Source organism: Balaenoptera musculus, chromosome 6 (assembly GCF_009873245.2).
Source record: "Balaenoptera musculus isolate JJ_BM4_2016_0621 chromosome 6, mBalMus1.pri.v3, whole genome shotgun sequence".
Lineage (NCBI taxonomy): Eukaryota > Metazoa > Chordata > Mammalia > Artiodactyla > Balaenopteridae > Balaenoptera > Balaenoptera musculus.
Genome location: NC_045790.1, coordinates 101119028 through 101138144, shown reverse-complemented (window position 1 = coordinate 101138144; position 19117 = coordinate 101119028). Strand labels below are relative to the sequence as shown.

The following is a 19117-nucleotide window of genomic DNA, read 5'->3' as shown; positions in this document are numbered from 1 at the left end:
GGTCTTTATAGAATTTTCCCACAGAATTCATTTGCATGGAGTATCTTTTTCCATCCCCTCACTTTCAGTCTGTATGTGTCTCTAGGTCTGAAGTGGGTCTCTTGTAGACAGCATATATATGGGTCTTGTTTTTGTATCCATTCAGCCAGTCTGTGTCTTTTGGTGGGAGCATTTAATCCATTTACATTCAAGGTAATTATCGATATGTATGTTCCTATTCCCATTTTCTTAAATGTTTTGGGTTTGTTATTGTAGGTGTTTTCCTTCTCTTGTGTTTCTTGCCTAGTGAAGTTCCTTTAGCATTTGTTGTAAAGCTGGTTTGGTGGTGCTGAACTCTCTCAGCTTTTGCTTGTCTGTAAAGGTTTTAATTTCTCCATCACATCTGAATGAGATCCTTGCTGGGTAGAGTAATCTTGGTTGTAGGTTTTTCTCCTTCATCACTTTAAGTATATCCTGCCACTCCCTTCTGGCTTACAGAGTTTCTGCTGAAAGATCAGATGTTAACCTTATGGGGATTCCCTTGTGTGTTATTTGTTGTTTTTCCCTTGCTGCTTTTAATATGTTTTCCTTATATTTAATTTTTGACAGTTTGATTAATATGTGTCTTGGTGTGTTTCTCCTTGGATTTATCCTGTATGGGACTCTCTGTGCTTCCTGCACTTGATTAACTATTTCCTTTCCCATATTAGGGAAGTTTTCAACTATAATCTCTTCAAATATTTTCTCAGTCCCTTTCTTTTTCTCTTCTTCTTCTGGGACCCCTATAATTCGAATGTTGGTGGGTTTAATGTTGTCCCAGAGGTCTCTGAGACTGTCCTCAGTTCTTTTCATTCTTTTTTCTTTATCCTGCTCTGCAGCAGTTATTTCCACCATTTTATCTTCCAGGTCACTTATCCTTTCTTCTGCCTCAGTTATTCTGCTATTGATCCCATCTAGAGTATTTTTAATTTCATTTATTGTGTTTTTCATCGTTGCTTGGTTCCTCTTTAGTTCTTCTACGTCCTTGTTAAATGTTTCTTGCATTTTGTCTATTCTATTTCCAAGATTTTGGATCATCCTTACTATCATTATTCTGAATTCTTTTTCAGGTAGACTACCTATTTCCTCTTCATTTGTTAGGTCTGGTGTGTTTTGACCCTGCTCCTTCATCTGCTGTGTGTTTTTCTGTCGTCTCATTTTACTTATCTTACTGTGTTTGGGGTCTCCTTCTCACAGGCTGCAGGTTCGTAGTTCCCGTTGTTTTTGGTATCTGTCCCCAGTGGCTAAGGTTGGTTCAGTGGGTTGTGTAGGCTTCCTGGTGGAGGGAACTAGTGCCTGAGTTCTGGTGGATGAGGCTGGATCTTGTCTTTCTGGTGGGCACGTCCACGTCTGGTGGTGTATTTTGGGGTGTCTGTGGCCTTATTATGATTTTAGGCAGCCTCTCTGCTAATGGATGGGGCTGTGTTCCTGTCTTGCTAGTTGTTTGGCATAGGGTGTCCAGCGCTGTAGCTTGCTGGTCGTTGAGTGAAGCTGGGTCTTGGTGTTGAGATGGAGATCTCTGAGAGATTTTTGCCGTTTGGTATTACGTGGAGCTGGGAGGTCTCTTGTGGACCAGTGTCCTGAACTTGGTTCTCCCACCTCAGAGGCACGGCCCTGATGCCTGGCTGGAGCACCAAGAGCCACAAAAGGGTTTTTCTTTAAAGGATTATAAGAAGCACTCCTAGTTATCAATTCACTCACAGGAAGAACTGGAACATGTAATGATTGTGGGGCCTGGCAAGTCTGAAATTTGTAGGGCAGGCAGGAAGGCTGGAAATTCAGGTAACAGTTAATGTTGCAGTCTTGAGTCTGAAATCTCCAGGGCAGGCCAGCCAGCAGGAAACTCAGGTAAGGTTTCTTATAGGATGTACCTTATAAAAGGCCACTTCTCCAAGGTCAGGAAACATAACCAACCTTACAAGGGTCAGAGAAGGGCTTCCTGGAGGAACTTGCACCTCTGATGAATCTTGAAGGATTAGCTGGTACGGTCCTTTTCCATGAGGCTCTGAGATTGTTCTTCTTTGTTGAAGATACAAATTCTAGCCTGTAGTAGAATCTTCGGGTAAGCTCCAGCTCAGGCACCCTCGTGGCCGGCGTCCCCGCGCGGCGCGGCGTCCCCCAAGCGCGCCCTCTCCCACAGAATTCAAATGAGTTCCCACAGAAAAAAGCTCGCATTTCATTGATTCATTTGACTTCTTTTTTATTTCAAAAAGTTTAATTTTTTAATCGCTTTGGAAAAAAGGAGAGCAATAGTTAAATGGCGTACTTAAAGCTAATTTGCTTACATCTTTAGTGTTTAAGCAAATACAATTTATAAGCTAATATTATTTCTCACCCTAGACATTTTTATGCTTTTGTGTAGTGTTTTACAATTATTGTCCAAACACAAAAATAGAGGTCTAAACGTACTTTTCATAAAGTATAAGACACATTCCTAGAATACTTTGGTCTCAGGAACATAATAGCAAATACAACTGGCATAAGCAGGTTTGGGAACAAACAAAACGACCCTTGGTAAATGTGCTTGTTACTTGGAGGGACCAGAAGCACGTGGGCTTTGTAGGAGGGTAACCGACCCGCCATGACTATTCAGTGTGCCAAGAGCATCACACACCACTCTGATCAGATGGAAGGGAGAGTGCCAGCTGTGTGCCAAGTCACTTACAGGCAGGTCAATTTCCGGAGCTTGTCCTGAGACAGCAGCTCTTGTTCCTACTAACTCGCCACGATAATAATAAATAATGATGATAATAGTTAACGTATAATGACTATTTATTATGTACCAGGCACAGCCTTAAATGCCTTACGTAATTTACTCACTGAATCCTTACAAAAACCCTGTAAAATAGATGCTGTTATGCTTCCCATTGTATAAACATGGAATTTGAATAGCAGTAAAGCTAAGAAAGGAGAGAAATGAATTCCTGTCGGGAAGACTATAAGAATCCCTTTTTCTCTTTGCCTGGATTATTCTATTCATCCTTTAAATTTCAGATCAAACCCCCATTTCTTAGTGATGCTTGTCCTGACACACTGGCCAGGTTGCACTGTCAACAGTACGTCTTTACTGCATCCTGCGTGGAAGTTTTTTCTACCACCCGGCACGTTTGCAATTGTGTGTTTGATCCTAGACTTCCCCTACTTGACGACAAATTCTGTGAGGGCAGGGATTCTGTTTTTCTTGTTCACCAGTGCATCCCCCCCCCCCGCCCCAGTAACAGGTAAAGTGCCTGGCATAGAACGACACAGCATTTGCTGAACTGAAGTGAGGGACCATTTGAGATGGAAGTTGAGGGATGATGAACCTTTGAACTTGGGGTAGGGAGAATGGTTTTCCATTTAAGAAAGCAACAGATACTTAGGATGAATTGTACGTGAGACTAATTTCATCCAGAAATGAGAAATCAGAAGATCAGAGAAAGCACATAAATCAAGATCGAGTACATGGGCTTGGGAACCAGACAGTCAGGTGTAAAATCTTGGTGAGTTGTATGCTAGAGCTGCTGGCCCTAAGTTTCCTCATCTGTAAAATGAGGATAATAACAGTACTTTCTCCCCAGAGTTATTGCGAGGATTACCCAAGAAAAAGATATACAGTGTTCTTAGCATATAGTAAATGGTCAACAAATATTAAATAATTGTCCTTATTGTTGTTGAATGAGATTAGACCAGTATTTTGAAATGAAATTATGGAGGGATTGAATACCTAGCTGTGGAGTTTGTATATTATCATTTAGGTGATGAGTAGCCATTGGAAAAAATATGTAAGGAATGCACTTAGGGAGTGCTCTCTGGTAGCCATTCCAAATATGACCTAGAGAATCAATGGAATTGCTCTCCCAGGTGTAAAGGGATTCGGTGTTTCTTTCCTGTGTTGACACGAGCTTTGCCGCAGATCTACGGGTTAGGGCAGTGGTGCTCAAACTGGCGTGGGCCACCAGGAGGGCCTTTTGAACACAGATGGCTGGACCCCACCCCAAGGTTTCTGATTCCTTCCGTAGGCCTGGGATGGGTCCCAGGTCCTAGGTGATACTGATGTGGCTGGTCTGGGGACCGAACTAACCTTGGATTAGAAGCCTCTCTTCACTGCCATAAATATGGCCTCATCTCACAATATGTGCACTTGGTCAAAACCAGGCAAAAGTTAGTTCCCTTAAGGGAACTGATAGGATATTGGGAAGGCGTGAAGGGATGGGGGGAGGGGAGGAAGTGGTGTCTTTGATTGAATAAGTTTAGGAAATGTTGAATTAAAAAAAAAATTAAATAGAGAAGGGGTCATATGCATTTTTTTTTAAAACTTGTTTGGCCATAGAACCATTCTTTTTGAATTCTTTTTAAGGGATTGGGTTCCTCAGCACACAGCCTTGGAAAAGAATGATTTACTCCAGGTTAAGAGGCAGTGACCCAGATTATTTGGTGTGCTACCACAGGTTGTGATTTCCTGACAATAGAGATCCTCATCGTTCAGCCAGACTTCTTCGAGTTGAGTTTCTAACACTTCTGCTTAAACAGATGCTAATGGCTCTGTATCCCAGCAGGTAGAACTCCTGCTGAGAGGTGGCAAGACTGCTAACCAGCAGCGGCCAAAATAACAGCAGGAAGGTACTCAGTCTCTGGTATAATTAGAGAATAAATTTACCCCATTTGGCTTAGGTATATTCCCAGTTCTAAAAAGTAAACTATTACTAAGACAAATACCTTATGTATAAGACAGATACCTTACGTATAGATTATTTTATTTTGCAAAGGGCTGATTCTTATAATAACCTGGGGGTTGGGGGGAGCTAGAACAAGTATTAGGTTCCACATGTACAGGTGAGAAAACTAAGGCTTACAGAAATTAATGACTCGTCCAACATTATGAAAGAATACCCCTTCTTCTGTTGCAATCCTATATAGGCATAGCCCTTTGTTCTTGTCAAAGAATATGTACATTAATATTTATACTGAATCTTCATTCATTTATCCATGCATTCCTTCATCCAGCAGATATTTAGTGATCACCTACTAAGTGCCAGGCATTATGCATAAGGTCTTGGTAGATGGTGACTAAGACAGGGGCGCCTCCGTTTACAGAGATCTTGAGCTCTAGCAGGTAAAATAAAACCAGCACAGGACTGGGCCTGCACCTGTGCTTTACCTTAGGAATCTGAAGCTCAGGAAGGTTAAATGGCCTAAAATTACAAAATCATAAGATGTCATGGCTGTCAGGGAACCTAAAAGATCATCTAATCGATTCCTGTCATTTTATTAAAGAATAAAATAGAACAGAGTGTGTCTTGGCCAGAGTAACTATATTGGTTTTGTATTGTTCTGTAACACATTACCACACATTTAGAGGCTGAAAGCAATATGCATTTATTATCTTTCAGTTTCCATGGGTCGGGAGGCTGGGCCTGGTATAGCTGGATCTTCTGCTGATGTCTCACAAGCAGAAATGAAGATGTCGAGAACCCACTTCCAAGCTCAGTCTGGTTGTTGGCAGAATTCACTTCTTTATGGTTATAGGACTGAGGTCACTTTTTCCTTGCTGGTCATTGGCCAGAGTTCACTCTTAGCTCCTAGAGACTATTCTCCAGTCCTGGTACATGGACCACTCCATCATCTTCAAAGGAAAAAACGTGCAGCAAGTCTTTCTCAGGCTTTGGATCTCTCTGAATTCTCTTTCTGCCAACGGCCAGAGAAAACTCTCTGCTTTTAAAGGGGCACCTCTAATTAAATTAGGTTCACCTAGATAATCTCACTATCTTTACATCAACTGTGCCAAATAACAGGACACAGTCTTGGGAGTGATATCTCACCACATCCACAGGTCCTGGGGGTTAGAGCCTGGAATCTTGGGGAGGGAGGACATTTTTCAAGTTCTGCCTGGTACAGTTACATAGCTTGGTAGTAATGGAAGGCGGAAGAGAGATCCTGAGTTCTTTCTGGGGGCTCATGGTATATAATAGTTTGAATATCTATTGCTGTTTAACACATTGACCCAAATTTAGGGCCTTAAAGCACCAATCATTATATTATGCTCTTGATCTATGAGTCGGAAATTTGTGCCAGAATTGGCTGGGCACTTCTGTTCCACGTGAGGTTACTTGAAGTCACTCATTGGTATTTAGGTGGCAGCTGGACTGAGCTGGAGGTTCTAAGAAAGCTTCGCTCGCATATCTGGTTCCTTAGCAGAGATGACCAAAAGGCTGGGCTCAGCTGGGCAGCGCTCTCTCTTCAGGGTCTCTTCATGTGGTCTCTCCAGCAGGGTGGTCTGCCTGCTTATAAGTGGCCTCAGAGCTCTAAGGGGAAGTTTTCCAAGAGACAAGAAGTAGAAGCTGCTGCTGAGTCCATAAACTAAGTGAATCACTTCTGCCTTACTGTATTGGTCAGAGGAGTGGCGGAATCTGCCCAGATTCAAGGGAGGGGAACAGATCTCCTGTCTATGGGAGGAGTGTCAAAGGGTCCGTGGCCACCCGCTGCACATTGTGGGTTTGTCATTTGTTTATTTTTCCATTGTGATACATTTTAGTACAGAGGTTAGTGCGCTCTTCAGAGACCTTATGAAGAAATATCTTGTAATACAAAATTGCCCTTTTGAACCTTTGTCAATCAAGACAAAGTTTGTTTTAGTGGATTTATCGTATGGTTTATGCCCCTTGCAACATGCTTCAGCCTAGGTACATGTTTTGTTATTGTTCTTATTGTCTTGTTTTGTTTTCTTGGAAGCTGGTTAAAGGGAGAGAATATTCCATAATATAAGTTTTATTATTTGGTGGGGATACCAGAAGTGGGAAGGAAGGGGTTTCTGCCAGTTGCAGAGTATTCCAATTATGGATTAATCTCAAGCATGCACTCTGGAATGGGGAAATAACCACCAGACCCACTGTGAGAAGAACCTGAACCAAAGTGCCATTGATCACCTGACCTCCCATAAACACCTGTGCTGATTAGTAGACCACAGTGACATTTTGTGTCTCCTAGAAATACTATCAGTTCAAAGCCAGTGTCCAGTAATCCTTGAAAAGTATGACTATTTCCTTTCCCCCAGTGCACAGTCACCCAGGTAAAAGGCTGTCGGTCCCCTTGGGAGAGGTTGGGGAAAGATGAATGGTCTACATTTGTGGCTATGTGCAGGGTCCTTCCTTCCTCAAGGGAAAGATTCTGCCTCTGGGTTTCCGGGTACTATTTGTGTGACCTCAGGCAAGTCACATAACCTCTCTGCTTCCCGTGGACCAAGCCTTGTCTAGGCATCATTCCACTCCAGAATTCTGAAAATCTGCCACGCTAAACATACAGACAGCTCCACCTACCAGAGTTAATTGCTACTTTGACAGTCCCTGACCTAGTGACGTGTGTGTGTGTGTGCACGTGCACACACGGGTGCACGCACCCTGGGAGGGGTGGCAGATTCGTGGCAAGGACCTCTTCTGAGCGTGTACTAAACTGTCCTATTGAGGAAGAGGTACAAGCCAGCAGGTAACCCTGGCTAGCTCGGGGCAGCCTGCTGTCGGTCACAGGAGCCTGGAAGTACCCTCCCAACCGTGGGGCAATGGAGCTTTTAACTAAGAGTATCTTGTGCATTTCTTTTCTATTTACGGAGGTAAAGAAGGCAGTAAGGCCCAACCCCATGGCAACCCAAGGATGCACAATCAGGGTGAGGGGCAGGGAGTTGCACGCCGGCAACTGAGCTTCACCATGAGTGATACGCAGGGTTTGTTCAACTCAGCGCTACCAGGGATGTCTCCATGCCCATCCCTGTTTGTCATTGCACATTTGTAGCAAGTAGGGAATTGACTCCCTTGGTTGACGTAAGGCAAGAAAATAAGTATCTCCAGACCCTTTTTGTTGTTTTTAGTTTTTCAGGGTTTTTTTTCTTCCCTGGGGCTCAGAAGTGGCTTCCTGCTCAGAATAGAATCTAGAGGCTTAGAGGATTGAGTCAGAAATAGAACTAATTTCTTACGATTTCTGTAGCTCTTTATCCAGCACCATTTCCCTATGCTCCTCCCCACCTCCACCCTCCAAATCGACCAACAGACTCACACCCGGGTGAGTTGTAATCTTAGTGATGTGACAGCTCACTGGTGACCTTCAGGAAGTCACGTCACCTCTCTGAGCCCAGTTTTTCATGTCCTTAAAAATCCTTGATACCCCTCAACCCAACCTACGACACAGAAAAGTCGTGAAGATCTAAATCAGAGAAGCAAACAGAAGAGCTTTAGAAAGTTTAAAAGTGATATAAAAATGTAACATATTGCTGCCTTAATAGTATTTTTCTGGTTGTTTTAAAGGACGATTTTTGGGGGTAAATGTTTTATGGAAGTGTTAGAGATATATAGCAGGTGAAAATATCGTTAAGTGTACAGCAAGATGAATTTGCACAGAATGAATTCCCACATGTAACCAGCACTTAGATCAAAGAACAGGGCGTTACCAGCAGTGCAGAAACCCACTGTGTCCTCTTCTGATACCATCAGCCTTCTCTCCCAGGGAATTATGCCTCTCTTGGCTACACACACTGTAGCTCAGTTTTTCCTCTTTTTGTGCAGTGTGGACCCTTTGGTATCTGGCTTTTTTCACCTTTCATTCTTCTGTGAGATTCTTTCATATTGTTTTGTGTGGTTTTGGCACATTCATTCTCAAGAGTATTCCACTGTGTTTCTAGACATCCATTCTAGTGCGATAGTCATTTACACAGTCTTCAGGTTGGGGCTGTGACAGAGAGTGCTGCTGTCTTCCACACGCCTATGAGTGAACTTCTATGTGCATTTTTGTTGGGTATCTATCTCCTAAGGGTGGGATTGCTCAGCTTTACAGATACTTCAGTAGATAATTCCACTTTCCCAAACTTGCTGAACCAATGATCTGTCTTGCAGGTAGCATAGAAGAGTTTCGATTGTTCCACATCCTTGCCCATACTTAGTGTTTCTCATCCTTTTTATTTTTATTTTTATTTTTATTTTTATTTTAGCCATCCTGCTGCAGAAGTATCCCATCGCAATTTTAATTGGCGCGGTCCTGATGACTAACGACATGGAGTTTCATGTGCTTATTGGCCTATTGAATATCCTCTTTTATGACATGCCCATTCATATCATCGTATCAGTTGCCTACTTTCCCATTTGGTCATTTTTTTCTTTTCTGGGACAAATCACATTTATTAAACAGTTTAGTGAGAACCTTCTGAAGAAAAATATAAATTGTGATAATTGCATCTACTGTGGTTTAAAGAGACCCAGGAAGGAGTGGCAAACTCAGGCAGCATGAAATGCCTTTGACTAGCCCAGCATCCAGCCAGCGTAGGAGTTATTTATGTACTATAAATATAGTCTTTGGGTAAAGATATTGCAAATATATTTTCTAACTAAGGGTTGTCTTTTCACTCTTTGAATGGTATCTTTTGATTCATGTGTTTTAATCCTAATATATCCCTATTAATCAACATGTTTTTTTCCTTTATGGTGAGCTGTGTTAAGAAAACTTTGCCTACTCCAGTGTCATAATGACGCTCCTCTGTGTTTTCTTCTAAAAGGTGTTTTGTTGATGTTATTATTTTACTTTTCACCTTTAGATCTGCAGTCCATCTGTTAATGATTCTGGGGTACAGAAGAGATTAAGTATCAATGAGAGATTTTGTTGTTGTTGCTGTTTTAATATCAATATTCAATGGACCCAATAATATTTATTGAATTCTTTCCCTGGATTTTTAAATCTATACTTATTTCAAAGGGACCATGTTCTTTGGGAGCTCAAGAGGAACACAATAGTTTGTTTTCATGAGAGACAGTGTGTACCTACCGATGTTAGAAGCTCTACATACGTTATCTTATCTGATCTTCAAAACAATCCTGCAAGTAATGTATTATTATTCCATTCTGTAGTTGAGGAAACTGAAGCTTAGAAAGGACAAGCAATTAGCTCAAGGTGAAGTCATGAGGAGCAGAGCTATGATTCAATACCCCATGTTTTCTGACTCCAAAGCCCACATCTAGCTCTTTCTTCAAGCATCACGGTGACAGCGTTCATTAGAACTGTGGAGGGTGAGTGACCAGGGAGGCTAGGACGTTAAGCTATAATCAACTGGGCTGTTGTAGTAACTGAGGAGAGGAATATAAAACACAGTTTTCCTCTGCCCTCAGTAATAATTATAGTTAATGGTCAGTCATAGATAGCTTCCTTTCACTGTGGACCTCCCAGGAGCTTCACGTATCTGATTCTCGTTCTGAAGATAAAGTGTAAGGTATTACCTTTCCCATTTGACAGATAAAGAAACTGAGGATCAAAGAGGTGAAGTGATTTATCCAAGGTCAAATAGCAAGGTCAAATATCCACAACAAAATAGTGGTAGAGCAGGTCCAGCGTTTCCTTAACTGACTCCCATGTCTATTAACTGGCTCACCCCCCGCTCACTGCCCAGATCATTGATCTAGATGACCATCACTGTACTTCGGGGTGAAGTCCATTACGCCTGGTTAGCCCCTCCTCACTCTCTCGCCTTTGGTCTGTGTGTCATTCTCCTGCCTAACTTCCGCCCAGGAAGAATAAAACCCTCTGGCAGCTCTCCACCTGGGAGCTTCCTGCTGCTTTTAGCATTTCTGCCAGCCCTAAAGAAGCTTCTGGATCCTTCCTCCTTACCCTCAGCACATCCATGCCCCAAAGCAAAATGCTGAATTTGAACATGTAGCTGATGTTGCCTGGCACCTCTTTCCAGACACAGGACTATATAATTGCAAAAATTGTTTCATAATCCTCCCCAGTTAAACTCCTGACAACCTCATTTTAAAGACTCCATCGGATTTTCTCTTTGCTGCTCTTCCTCTCCCTCCTTCTACCCTCTGCCTCTGCCCTCCACAAATAAGACCTATTGCCTTCATTCCACAATTCCAAACCTTTTGAAAGCATCTTCATCGTGGCAAGGGACCACACAATTCTTCTTTGGGTTTTTTCTTCCATTGCTACGAGCTGTCCCATGAGGCTCTGACGTCATGTGAAGAATTGACAGAAGGAAGGAAAACAAACTATTAAGTCAATGATAGAAACGCAAAGAGGGGAATGATTAAAGCTAAATATGAATCTGGGGAAAATGATGAACACAGACTGGGTCTGATGGCCAGTTATAATTTACCCTAGCACATCCATAAATCGAGGCTTCTTTCAGCAGAGCCCCAAGCATTCTGACACCATTGATATATTCATCTTTTATCAGCACTATTCCTGTAACACACACACACACACACAGAGTCATACACAGCCCACCCCCTAAACAGTGCATCATCAGAAACCTAAAAACAACTGTTCGTCTTCCCAGTCTAGTACTAGTCTCTGGTCTGTAGAGTGCACAATTTGTATAGAGTCTCACAGAATTACTCAGACACCCATTATAATGTCAAAGAAACGCCAAGGAAGAAGCACAGGGCATAAATGAATGATTCAGAACTCCAATTTCATTTTTTAAACTTTCCTCTCCCTTTTAAATAAACACTCCTGGTAGGCAAATGGGACTTTCGGATTATAGTTTTCTATTTTAGCCTAAATCTGTTCCCCGCTTCTCCTTGGCACTCGATTTGTATGATCTTCCCTAAAATGCCACTGGCCTGGCACTGCATTCCTGTCTTGGGCAAAACCTCCAATTAAAATCAGCAGGAAGTTTGCTTGAATTAGGAATCCCAGCCTGGGCTTCCCACCGGGTGGTTCCGAAAGGGAGGCGTGCCCTGTTGAAAGCACTGATGGGAAGCCCTGGGTGGCATAGCCTCTGTCCTCCAAATGATGAGCGACTCCAGCTGTGTCACCAGGAGGCCTGTCAGGTCGCCAGGAAATCCTGGCTGAGGTAAAGACAGAGCCTGCAGGGGAGCAGCGGAGGTGTCCCCATGGCCCGGAGCCTAGCTTCTCCTCCAGCCTGGGTTTGAGAGGGTAGGAAAAGTACAGCGGGGAATGGAGGGAACACGGGGTTTGGATCCAGAAATCCTGAGCTCTGATCTTCTACGTCCATGCTGTGTGGCCATGGGAAAGTCACAGTCCCTCTCTGGTCTTTCATGCCCTCTCCTCCTCTCAGAGGGGTCCTGTCTTCTCATGGGGCTGATGTAAGGATAAAGGCTGACTGCCATGATAGAGAAAGCACTCAAGAAACATCGATCCTCCACCTAAGCAACTAAATCTCAATGTTCAGGTCTAAACATGAGGGAGATGGGCTGGATATTTCCAAGGCTGTTTCTTGAAGGTTTTCTGCTTCTGTGGTCCAAGTTGCTTCATGTGTAGCCTCTGTGGGAGCCTACTTACCAGGCCCCAGGGTTTTCCAGCTTTAGGAATAAAAATGCAGCTTCCTGCCCTCCCCACAGCCCTGCTTCCCCCCCACCCCTCCCATCATAATGAACTGAAATCCCATCCAGCAGAAAGATGCTGATTTGGATGTATTGGAGTTCAGCTTTGGCTGCAAAGAGAAGATGCTTTGGATCCCCAGGGACAGAGAAAAGCATCTTAAGTCTTGGTCCTCACTGCCACACACTGAATGCCTTGCAGTGGGTCTGTGTCAGCCCTTTGTGAAAACCCCCCCCCACCCCATCTCTCTGGAGCTGGCCTATTAAGCCGCTCCTCTGTTGCCAGAGTTGAGGTGGGCTGTCACCAGCTAGCCTGGGAAATGGTATTTATAGATGGCAGTCCCTCTTACCCCTGGTCCCCAGCCTCTCCCTGAGCACTTGTCGGTGAGCTCCAATTATCTGTGAATGGAGGACAGGGATCCTGGCAGGTCCAGGGGAAGCAAGGAATGTGATAATAGGCCCTTCACACATTCAAAGGGTCAGTATTTTTCCATTATTTCAATATATTTCTCTTCTTGTGGCCTGCTTCCTTCTTCTTGCTGGCTTTGTCGTTATAATTTTACATTGTGGTACATCGGAAAGTGCGCTGGTGCTGCAGTTAGAGAACTTGGTATTTGAATGTGGAGTGACTCTGTGATGTCAGACGCGTTATCCCACTTCTCAAGGCCTCACTCTCTTCACCTGTGCCGTGGACGGTTATCCATGCTGCTCCGGGAGAGCTCCGGCACAATGCCTGGTGTACAGCGAGTGCTCGGTGGTTGTGAGCCATTGATTCCCTTGGCTGGTTTAAGGTGCTGCATGCCTTCCAGCATGGCAGGCTTTCTGAATATCGGCAGTTACTACCCAGAGCACTGGCTGGAGATGGAGAAGGTGTAGGAGATTGATCTGATTGAGGTGGACTCCTCATTGTCAGAAGTTGCTTGTGCTAAGGACAAGCGTGCAAAACACTGGGATGAACTTGGTTTTTCTGGTTTTGCTCTTCTCTTCAAAATGAAGGACGGAAATCTAAGGAACGTTCACTGACCTTGGGAATCGGGGCTCACCAATAACATTGCTCTCCATCTGACCCCCACCCCCCTTTCAGAAAAGGATGGTTTGCCCTCACGTGGCCCATCCGGGGTCCACATTCCCTGATTCTGGGAGTTACGACACATGAAGGCTTGGCTGAGTGTCTTCGTTTCCATCCTACCCACACTAATTTCATCCCATCACCTTTACCCTCTCCAGCCCTCCTCCTCCGCCACAGCCCCTGTCTGCTCACCTGGGTCAGGCTCCCCGTTTCCCCCGCCACCTCCATCACTGAGGCCGCTCCCCATCTCCTCCCGCTTCCCCAGTCCCCACCTCTCTCCTCCATTCTGTCTTTCTTCTCTCCCTGGGCCTCGCGCTCCCAGCCCCCCTCCCCGTGCCCTGCCTCTTCTCAGTCCTCTCGCAGTATCATTAATGCCTTCTTTGATACAGCCCACAACCTCACGATTATTCTGAGGTCACGAGATGCAGGTGCCAGGCAGCTCTCTGCTGCGCCTCAGAGGGCCTCTGTCCCCAGTCCCTCCTGCTCGACAGGGCTGGAATCCTAATTGGCCACTCGCCCCTTTGCTGTGGCAGCCTCACCGGGAACGTTCATCGTCCCCTTTCCCTCCCTGAGGATGCTGAGAGCTCAGCCACAATGAGGCATTGATTCAAGGAGTGGGGGGATGCCGTCCTGACAAAGGGTCCCAATGATGAGACACGAGAAAGGGGGCGCTCTACGGGGTTATAGAATGCCTTGCAGATGGGAACAGAGGAGCTCTAAATGGGGTACTGTCCTGTCACTTGGAGAGGGAGTGACGGGGCAAGTGTGGGCCATTTGAAAGAGGCATTTTGAAATGACGCTCTCGTCAGATGGAACCACGCAATCAGAGACGTGTGGCGTGCCCCTGCGGCTCACAAAAATACCCGATGACTCATAGCCGATATTCAGTCAACGTTCTGGCTGGGGAGGCAGGAGCCGCGTAGCTCATTATCATTCCAGCTTCGTCTCCTGAAGGCTGGGCCCGCTGCTGTTCTCCAGGCTGTAATAGGATTGGTCCCACGAAGCAGAGACCGAGAGGCCTGGAGCTGTGTGGGTGGAAGGTATTGAAAACTAATTCTGCAATTCGGGAGAGAGAAGAGGAGTTTGTTTGTTTTTTAAGTGAAAAATAAGAAAAATATTAATTTTTGTCTGTTCATTCATTCAGTATTCATTCATTCATTCAGCAAACACTTCTTTAGAGCCAGGCTCTGAGCTAGATGCTCAGGGAAGGAGGGGGTCCCCTCTCTCAAGCCTTAGAGTCTGGAGGGGAAACTGATCAAAAAACCAGGGGTTTCACTACAGTGTTTTGAATGTTGTGAGGGAGGTTTCATTGCCAAAGCCAGGATCGTTCTGTGGAGTTAAAAGGCAGAGCCGTTTCAAAGAGCGCTCTAATTATTCCTCCATTTTCTCTCAGCGGATAAGCACCTCCTTTAAAGCACAGCATCCTGGGAAGCCGTTTCAACAGTATCCATTTTCAAATGTCCCAAGTAACCAAATGGTTTCCCTCCAACCCCAGAGAGATAGTGAAATCCCTGAAAAAGTGTGTCTCAGTACCTTCAAAGGAAGAGCTTATTGTCTGGGATGAGAGTACTTCTTATTACCTTTTTAATAATTGGTCTATGCCAGGCTCTGTGCTCAATGCTTTAAATACACCATCTCATTCAATCCTCTCCCTCACTGCCTAAGATGGGCTTTATTATTCTGCTTTTAGATATGGATACTGAGGCTCAAAGACACGAAGTATCTTGTTCCTGGTTACAGAACTGAGCCTCGAACTCAGTTCTGCTTGGGCCAACGTACATGCTTTTCAATATCAGGCTGTACTGCCTACCTCATGGTTCTTGGGCTTGGTGATTGTGGCTTGGCAGTGGAAATGATAGAATAGATAGATCGCTAGCACTTCCTACTAGATGCAGTACAATGCAAAAGGGCTTCCATTTCCAGTTTTCGAAAATGGGGATCAGGAACCACTGCCACCGTGGTCATCATCATCATCAACATCACCACAGCACGTGAGAGCCTTAAGAAAGGCTTCCTTGACTCTTGTTTGAAGAGCTACAAGCCAGGAGATCCCTCTACTCACTCACTGTATGATTTCACCTCTGAGCTCCTCTTGCCATGTCTAGAAAATGGAGCTGAGAGTCCCTTGGCAGGAATAACAAGAACTAACTTTTATGGAGTCCCTTATACCTACCAAGTTAGGGGCAAAGACTTCACAAAAAAATTCATGTCATCCTCACCACAGCCCGGTGTGGGGGGAATGATTAGGAAGGTGAAGGAAACTGCCAGCATTCCCTTGGCTCAGGAGTGGAGGTGCCAGGATTTGAAGCAATCTCGGACTGACCTCAAGTCCCAAGCTATTTTGGGGATGTGATTGTGAAGCCCAAGTGAGAAAATGGGAGTGAATGTACCCTGTGCAGGGTAAAAAGTGCTAGACACATGTAAGGGATTATTCGTAGCATGGAAGACAGCCAAGAGGGGACTTGCACAGAAATGAGGAAAGATGAGAGGCCACTAAGCTGACTGTCTTACATCTTTTTACCTCTTCTTCTGTTGCTTCTTATCTGATCTAGTATGTACCTTCACTGGAATGTTTCAGAGGCTGGAATCTGGGGACAGGCTTGGGTTTGTTTATAAACGTGTTGAGGGGCTGTGGAGAGGGGGGCCTAGAGGTACATGTTGTGTTGGAAATTTCACTGACCTGAGAGCTTGGAGCTCTGGAAAGAATGGGGGAAATAACATCTTTCTTACCTGTTCTGAAAAGCCACTATGAGGATCACATAAGATCATAAATATGGAAGCACTTCCTGATCTCCAGAGTCATATAAAATATAACTTGGTTTTTGTTTTTAGTTCTTTAATTAATTAATTAATTAATTTTATGGCTGTGTTGGGTCTTCGTTTCTGTGTGAGGGCTTTCTCCAGTTGCGGCGAGCGGGGGCCCCTCTTCATCGCGGTGCGCGGGCCTCTCACTATCGCGGCCTCTCTTGTTGCGGAGCACAGGCTCCAGACGCGCAGGCTCAGTAATTGTGGCTCACAGGCCCAGCTGCTCCGCGGCATGTGGGGTCTTCCCAGACCAGGGCTCGAACCCGTGTCCCCTGCATTGGCAGGCAGACCCTCAACCACTGCGCCACCAGGGAAGCCCTATAATTTGTTTTTGTTGAAGTTTTTGGATGTTATATAACCTCATGGGAGGAATCTGTGAAGAGGGTTGAAACATCTGGTGCAGGTTAAAAGAAATAACCCCTTAATTCTTCTTATTGCCGATCTTTTACAATCTGTTGTCATCCAGCAGGGGTTTCTGAGTTCATACGTTTTAATTTTCTGAATCAAACTTCCGTGGGACGAATGAATAATACAATTATAGAGCTGTAAAGGCCTCAAAGAACATTCACTCCAACCCCTTCCCTTTACAGATGAGGACATTGAACATTAGAAGGGTAGAGTACAAGGTCAAGTAGCTGCTCTGTGGCATTACCAGGAACTACAGTGTAGTTCTTGTCATTGATGTTCGGTGCCCTTCCTATGATAACTGTTCTACCCAGTCCTTTCATTCTTTGGGCAGCTCCACTTTGCATTAGCAGTTGGATAACCATAACCCCACTTTGCATTAATAGCTGAATAACCACAAGCCCACCCATGATGGTTAACATTCTCCATCTCCCCTCTACCCCCCAGGACAATTCAGCAGTGGCTTGCAAGGGTCCAGTCGCTTCTCTACTGCAATGAGAATGGGTTTTGGGGGACCTTCCTGGAGAGCCAGAGGAGCTGCGTGTGCCACGGCAGCACCACGCTGTGCCAGCGCCCGATCCCCTGCATCATCGGAGGGAACAACAGCTGTGCCATGTGCAGCCTGGCCAACATCTCGCTCTGCGGCTCCTGCAACAAGGGCTACAAGCTATACCGAGGCCGCTGCGAGCCACAGAATGTGGACTCGGAGCGGAGCGAGCAGTTCATCAGCTTCGAGACCGACCTGGACTTCCAGGACCTGGAGCTAAAGTACCTGCTGCAGAAGATGGACTCACGCCTCTACGTCCACACCACCTTCATCAGCAACGAGATCCGTCTCGACACCTTCTTTGACCCCCGGTGGCGCAAGCGCATGTCCCTCACTCTCAAGAGCAACAAGAACCGCATGGACTTCATCCACATGGTGATTGGCATGTCCATGCACATCTGCCAGATGCGCAACAGCAGCCTGGACCCCATGTTCTTCGTCTACGTCAACCCCTTCAGTGGGAGCCACTCGGAGGGCTGGAACATGCCCTTCGGGGAGTTCGGCTACCCGCGCTGGGAGAAGATCCGTCTCCAGAACAGCCAGTGCTACAACTGGACTCTCCTGCTGGGCAATCGGTGGAAAACGTTTTTTGAGACGGTCCACATCTACCTACGTAGTCGGACTCGGCTACCTACCCTCCTGCGGAATGAGACTGGCCAGGGCCCTGTGGACCTGTCCGATCCCTCCAAGAGGCAGTTCTACATCAAGATCTCGGATGTGCAGGTGTTCGGGTACAGCCTGAGGTTCAACGCTGACCTCCTTCGCAGCGCCGTGCAGCAGGTCAACCAGTCCTACACGCAGGGCGGCCAGTTCTACTCCTCTTCGTCTGTGATGCTCCTCTTGTTAGATATTCGGGACCGAATCAATCGCCTGGCCCCCCCTGTGGCCCCGGGGAAGCCGCAGCTGGACTTGTTCTCGTGTATGCTGAAACACCGCCTGAAACTGACCAACAGCGAGATCATCAGGGTGAACCACGCCCTGGACCTCTACAACACCGAGATCCTCAAACAGTCAGACCAGATGACAGCCAAGCTCTGTTAACCTGGACTCTTTGCCATGGACGTTCCCTTTTGTTGTACAAACAGAACAGAACCAAGCAAAGCAAAACAAACACAGATTTGTAAAATGTAATTAATATTCAAAGGAAAGGAGGAAAAATCTTCATTCGTTGGAAACGAAAACATTCTAGCAACTGTATAAAACCGTTGGGCATGTTTGTTATTTCTATACTCTGTTGTGAAGAAGGGTCTCAGCCTTGGGAGGAGCTTGGAGGGAGTTGCTTCTTAGGCCTCAGGTGCTGTATTGAGGGGGGAGATGAGAGAGAGCATATGCAATGAATTGTAAAGATCTCTGCTGTGCAGGTGCTAAGATTAAACACTAAAAAGAAAGATATATGTAATGTACAACCGACACTGCCATTTTTCCTTGTGGGAGGAAATGGACATAGATAAAGAAGATATTTCTTCGGTTATGATTTCTTCCCTCTTTATCCTTAATTCCTTGTGGTTCATTTGATTCATTTGCACACAAGGGTGGGGATGCAATGACAATTCTGTCTCACCCAGATAGATAGCTTCTTTCACGCTGAATAAACTGAAGCTAATTGAAGCTGGACAATAGGTGGGATTGTGGGGGAGAGGCATTCACGTAATCACAGGGTGTTAAAAACAGTAAGGAACCTTGGATATCAGCTTAGTGACCTCCTTGATTCAGTTTGGGAAATAGCCTCAGAGAGAAATGGCATGCCCTTGGCTACACATGGTTACTGCCTGAATAGCGATTTGAGCCCTGCCTTCTGACTCCTTCTAAATCATGCCGGCCACTTTTGTGTTTACTCCAACTAAACTGCCAAGGGATGAGTGTTTTTCAGTCTCAGGTTGTTTTGATAGTTCTTTTTCTTTTAATCAAGAAACCCCTTTTACCTACCGTCTCCAAAAAGAAATGGTGTCAGATTTCCTAGAAATGCTTTGCATATTA

The 19117-nt window shown here is 45.2% G+C and overlaps 1 protein-coding gene across 1 annotated transcript in view; it reads left to right on the top strand.

The window, feature by feature from the left end:
* BRINP1 (BMP/retinoic acid inducible neural specific 1) overlaps positions 1-18611 on the top strand; it is a 183426-nt gene extending 164815 nt beyond the window's left edge. The window contains exon 8 of the mRNA XM_036856811.1: positions 17041-18611. Coding sequence (XP_036712706.1) covers positions 17041-18181 — 1141 coding nt within the window. The 3' untranslated portion in view covers positions 18182-18611. The remainder of the gene's footprint in view (positions 1-17040) is intronic.
* Positions 18612-19117: the final 506 nt, after the last annotated feature.